The sequence below is a fragment of the Triticum aestivum genome, chromosome 3D, assembly GCF_018294505.1.
Source record: "Triticum aestivum cultivar Chinese Spring chromosome 3D, IWGSC CS RefSeq v2.1, whole genome shotgun sequence".
NCBI classification, from domain to species: domain Eukaryota; kingdom Viridiplantae; phylum Streptophyta; class Magnoliopsida; order Poales; family Poaceae; genus Triticum; species Triticum aestivum.
Genome location: NC_057802.1, coordinates 101,077,690 through 101,083,881, shown reverse-complemented (window position 1 = coordinate 101,083,881; position 6,192 = coordinate 101,077,690). Strand labels below are relative to the sequence as shown.

General features: G+C 48.6%; 1 protein-coding gene across 1 annotated transcript in view; it reads right to left on the bottom strand.

Annotated features, from left to right (window-relative positions):
* Positions 1-2,955, bottom strand: part of LOC123077696 (uncharacterized) — a 15,296-nt gene extending 12,341 nt beyond the window's left edge. The window contains exons 1-2 of the mRNA XM_044499996.1: positions 2,812-2,955; positions 2,264-2,711 (exon numbers count right to left, since the gene is read on the bottom strand). Coding sequence (XP_044355931.1) covers positions 2,264-2,711; positions 2,812-2,837 — 474 coding nt within the window. The 5' untranslated portion in view covers positions 2,838-2,955. The remainder of the gene's footprint in view (positions 1-2,263; positions 2,712-2,811) is intronic.
* Between the last annotated feature and the right edge of the window lie 3,237 nt (positions 2,956-6,192).

The following is a 6,192-nucleotide window of genomic DNA, read 5'->3' as shown; positions in this document are numbered from 1 at the left end:
GGGCGACTGCCGATGACGGTGGCGGCGGGGCTTCGTCGCTTCGCCCGCTGTGGCGTTGGACCTCGGAAGCCTGGGCGGCGGCCCGGTCGGTGAGGCGGCGCCGTCCTTCGGCTGGCGGCGCGCGCGGGAGGTGATGGCCAGCCCCCTTGGCTGCTCGGGCAGCGAGGTCCCGAAGGGTAGTGGTCGCGGCGCGGCGAGGTTCCTCCTCCTCTGCTCCAGATCAGAAGGTCAGGATTTTCCCCCTCTCTGCTCTCCTCGCTGGATTTGCCTGATTCCGGGCCTCTGGTCGCCGGATCTGGTGCCGGCTGGGTGATCCCCGAGCAGGTGGTGCTGGACGAGCCCGGGGGAAACCCTTGTTGGTATTTCCAACGCGGCGGCGGCGGCGCCCTTTTGCGTCGTTCTGCTCGTTGGAGTTGCAGCCATGGGCTCTCCTCCACACCCCGGCCATGCCTCCCAGGCGAAAGCTCAAATCCTGGCCTGGGATGGGCGGCGGCGGCGCCTGGTGCGTCATGTCCTCCTTGGAGGCGTCGTCTGGGGAAGTTTGGTACTTTGGGGGCGTGTAGCAGTTGTAGGTGGGTGCCTGGCGTCTGTGGAGTTCATGGCGTCCCTTCTGTGCAGGTTTCAGATCCAGCCACAAGTGCTCTGCGGTGGTGTTTGCAATGTCCCGGCGGGTCGGCGCCCTCGAGTATGGGTGGAAGGGGATCGGGTTCCCCTTCCCGGCAGCAGCAACGCCGCAGGTGCCGATTCGGCTGGTTCTTGAGTTCCTCGTTCCTAATCTTCGCCATGTGGCTCGACAGCTTCTTCCTTTCGGCAACTCTCCCGGCGGCTTCCTTTGCGTGTGTGTGCTCCGGCATGATGTGGTTGGCTCCATTGCTGGCCCGGTCTTGAGACCAACCTATGCTCTAGCTCTCGGGTGAGCGTCTCTACACTTCGACGGTGCGGCGCCTTAGAGCCTAGGCGAGGGGAAGGGATCCCCTTCGGTGTTAGAGAAGGCATGTGTTGTGTCATCTCCAGTTTCGGGTTTCAGCCATGTGCCCGTCCTATTTTGGCGGCTGCAGATCCTCGTGGCTTCTTCATAGTCGTTTCAGGGCCTTTGTGTAGGGAGGGCTTATCCTCAATTAGCTGTTCTTCAATGTAATTTTCTGTTCGCTGGTTGTAGGTGTAGCTTAGTAAGCTGTTCTTCTTTCTCCCTTGTATCCTTTAGCCGTTGCTTTGTTCGCGGTCTGCTCTTATACTCCTGGCCGGTTGATGGCTTTATTAATTTAAAGTCGGGCTCATCTGAAGCCTTCGTTCCAAAAGTATGAGATAAGTAATGATGAAGGCCCTTATCCAAGAGAAATGCAGAAGATATCAATGAAGTAAATGCCTGCTCCACGTCCTCGTCCTATGATAAAGTCTCGTGTATGGGTCCGGACCCGACTGAAATCTGCAGGAGGGACACCAACTAGGCAACTCTCACAACCCACCGTGCATGGTGTCTCAAAAGGCAACACGACGCGCCATGCATGTACTATAAGATATGGTACATATGCTGCAGTACCAGCTAGCCGGCCTCGAGTGCACTACCACTACCACTAGTGGTTTGATTATTGGTGGTCATCATATAATCTACCGGATTCTTAATGATGATACTGGTCCTAATTCACTGCATGAGCAGCTATCAACGTCACCAAGTTCGCCCAAGATTTTGCACAAATGGTCACACGAATGTCCCATTCCCCGACTTGAACTGATCGATCAAAGTCCACAAATTAAGCATGAAATAACAATAATTTCGCCTATAGATAGTAAAGAAGTACTAGCAAATGTACCAAGAAAGAAAACACACTGATCGTTCTAACGTTAGCAGTTAGCACAAGCCCCGTAAAGGTTTGGCCAGAAAATCGCCGTGCACCTGCAGGCAGCCATTATCGAGTATAACCACACAATCTTCTAGACGAACTAGCTAGGCCTAGCTCAGAATAGATTAGGAACTGGGATCGGCACATCTAACATAAAATATCCCACATAGAACCAGCCACAACTAAATGCCCCCACAATATGTATCCACAAATAGCAATCACATTAGCTGCTAATACTAGTAATAACATGGCAATAAGACAAGCAAAATCTAATTATATGGAGCTAGCAAGCATCTAACCATCCTCAGCAAGTCAATCAAGACCGGAACCAATCGTTCCATCAATTCTTAGGAGATAAAAAGGTAAAATACGTGGCAGACAGAGAAAACTTGGGTTGGGCTGGATTGGGCTGGACCACGTACCTTGCTGGCAGCGAAATTCCCCTCGGGCTCCCGGCCTCCGCTGCTCTCAAGCGCGGCAGCAACTGCAGCCGTCTCCTCCTTCTGCCCCGCCTCCTCTTCTTGCAGCTTTCTCTTCCGTTTCTTCTCCTCCTTGGCCCGCCTCGCGATCGCGCACAACGCCTCGTCGCCGTCCACCTCCGTTTGCTCTTTGCATCCGGCATCACCGGCGGGGGGCGCGATCAAGGGGGGCGCCGCGGCGAAGAGGTCGGAGATGGACCGCTTCTTCGTCGGCTTCGCCTTCCCTGGCGCCCTCCTCGGGGAGGCCGCCCCAGCTGCGGCAGCCACGGCGGAGGCGAGTTCGTCCGCCCACCACCGGCACCTCGGCGCCCTGAGGGGCGGGAGATCCTCGATTCCCAAGAGAGGCAGCCCCTCCGCCGCTGTCTTGCACCTCATGCTCGCCGCGTAATCCCTTCGGACAGATGACAGACGGAGATCAGAAACGGGAAAAAAAAGAACACAAACACGACCGCCATAATACCGGCGAGACGGCGCGGCGCGTCCGCACGAACCTGATGGAGAACGCGGCGGCGGCCATGGACGCGTCGTCGACGCGCTCCCTCGGCGCAAATCTGCGCTGGATTTCGTGATTTGGTGGAGAGGAAGAGGAGGAGTAGACTGGAAGAAAGGAAGGTGGGAGGAAAGAGGTAGGTGAATGAAAGGCAGGTACGGAGTACTAGTATTTAAAGGATAGCGATTACCGTATGGTATTAATAATTCGAGGTGGCCTTTGATAACATCAAGGCGAATATTTTACTTTTTTTTCCCGCTCTTCCCACCGCTTATTTTGGGTACAATTCATTGATTTTTCGGTAGTTAATGCCCTGGCTGGCATCGGTGTCGTGCCCCGGGGGCCCAACATCTATTTACTGCCGCGGACAGCGACCGCTGATACATACTAGCCTCCAATTTGTTTTTCTTTATTTCTTGTGTGTGGCAGGTAACGTTGCACTATCACGGTCTTCGGTTCGACGGAGGGCATCATCATGTGATAACGACCGCTGCGCGGTGGGGGCGCACAACTTAGCCTCCAATGATCTGAACTTGCGTGCGGAGATACATGAAGAATCACAGGTAAGTTTCGGTCTTGTTTCAAAGGTGTACAATCTAAGCAGTTTTACAGGGTTATGCATGGGTATTTTTTTCGTGATTTGTTATTTGGGAAATGAGGCTTAAAAAGGTGATCCTAAATCAAAACGAGTAAATATGACGCTTTGCTAGGTGGGTCCGTGATGTTTATGACTACAAATTAGTATTTTGGGCTCATGTAAAAGCAAATAATACAAATTGGGTATAGTTTCTTGTGATCTGTTTGATTGAGAAAAGATGCTTAAAATGTAATCCTAAGTTAAAAAGAGAGTAATATGACGCTTGGCTAACTGTGTCGATAGTGTTCACGACTACGGTACAGTTTTCATATGCACTGGCATGCACCACGCATGCCAGGACAAGAGACTATTGTTCGGTGTTATTGCCGATATAAACACATAACTAGGATAGTTGGGGAGATGTGCTGGCACTAAGGCCCGGATTAATGGATGTCCATTTCGGGCGACGAAACAGAGCCCCCAATTTCCACACCCACCCACCCACCCTCCCCGAGCCGTTGAGGCACACGAAGAATCACAGGTAAATTTTGATTTTGTTTCAGAAGTATACAATCTAAGTTGGTTCATAGGGTTATGCACGGGTAATGTTTTTGTTATTTGTTTGTTTGGTAAATGAGGTTTAAAGAGGTGTCCCTAAATTAAAACACGTAAATATGAAGGCTCGTTAGGTGGGTCGGTACTGTTTATGACTACGGTTTACTATTTGGGGCTCATGTAAAAACACATAATAGTAAATTAGGCATAATTTGTGATTTGTTTGATTGAGAAAAGATGCTTAATTAAAAAGTAATCCTCGGTTAAAAAGTAGCAAATATGATGAGTTTTTTTTACAGGACCAAATATGATGGTTGGGTAGGTGTGTTGGTAGTGTTTACGACAACAACAGTATAATTTTCACATGCGCTGTGGCATGCACCTCGCACGCCATGACAAGGGACTATTGTTCGGCGTTATTGTCGATATAAACACATAAATAGGATAGTTGGGAAATGTGTTGGCACTAACCAGACCTAAACCAATGAGCGTCTATTCCGGGCGATGAAACAGAGGCCCCAATTCTCAGCCCCTGGGCTGTTGAGACACACCAAATATCACAGGTAAATTGTGGTTTTATTTCAAAAGTATACAATATAAAATGTTTTATAGAGTTATGCATTGGTGTTGTTTCTGTGATTTATTTGTTTGGGAAATGACGCTTTAAAAGGTGATCCTAAATGAAAACGCGTAAATATGACGGTTTGCTAGATGGGTCGGTAGCGTTTATGACTAAGGTTTAGTATTTTCGGCTCATGTAAAAACAAATAATAGTAACGTGGGTATAGTTTTGTGATTTGTTTGATTGAGAAAATATGCTTAAAAAGTAATCCTAAGATAAGAAAAGAGAGTAAGTATGACAGTTGGCTAGGTGCGTTGGTAGTGTTTACAACCACGGTATAATTTACATATGAACTGGAATGCACCAGGCACGCCAGCGCAAGAGAACACTGTTCGGCGTTATTTCCGATATAAACACATAAATAGGATATAGTTGGGGAGATGCGCTAGCACTAAACCAGGCCCGGTCCAATGGACATGCATTCCGGGCGACCAAACAAAGCCTCAATTTTGACCCCCCCCCCCCCAAATTACTAACACTTCGGCCCATTAGGCCTAATAATCCCCGGCCCAAAAAAATTCCCTGTCGAATAGCCTACAATTGCCTCAAGTTCTGAACGATAGTACTTCCTTTGTTACTCGCGACAAGTTCCTATGGTAGGGAATAGGCCCATTACTTTTTTCCCTACCGAACAAGCCCCACTATCGAATTTGGGCCTTTTCTCTTTGTCAGATTGACTTCGACAACCTCTTCCTTCGAGCCTTTATGAGTGAAGTCGTCGGCTTGGTTTGGCGATACTACCGTGGCCACCTATCTATATCAAGGTGACCCCCTTGTTGCCTTAGACTAGTCACAATGGGGAGTAACTTAGAGTAGTAACATGCATATGTTACTACTCTATGTTACTACCTCCATAGTGGGTAGTAACATATGTGTTGTATCATGTATCACTTTATTTATTAGGTTATAGACTCATCTTTTCTTGATATGTGTGATGTTACAGTAACTAGCTATGTTACCACATGCCTCTCTTTTTTTATTAATTACATGACACATCATCTATTTTGCCTAGATAAGTGTGATGTTACCACCTATGTTACTCCCATTGTGGGTAGTCTTATGTTTGTCGTGATTGCCAATCTCTTCATACGCAACAGTCTACTATTGCGGCGATTCAATGAGATTTATTTTTCTACCGGTCTTTGCAGGTAATTCAATGCTTGGATTTCCCCATGCATGTTGCCCATTATTGACGTGAGCAAGGGTGGTGCAACAACGACAAGTTCAGTTGCGGCTTTGGCAAGACTATGGAGGTACATAGTTGTAGTGATAATTTCCCCTTTGTTAGGCTAGTTGTGGTGTCAATGACCTTACATCTGATTGTATCTGATTTTTTTTAAATTATTTGACTTCGACACCTCATGCGCCTTTGTCTCCGTGCGAATGGTTTGGGTGACTCACATACCCGTGCGGCTCGGCGTCTCACCCTTGCCTGCCCCTCCATCCCTCAATAGTCGCCACGGACTTCGAATTCAATTGCTTAAGGCCATGAGTTCCACGGTCCGCACAGCGCACCCTCTTTCTAGTTGCTCTAATTACCAGGATGTGTACGGGATCATCCAATAGTACTCCAACGCAATGTAATTTATACTTATTAATCTAATAATCAGAAAAGGGGACATCAAACT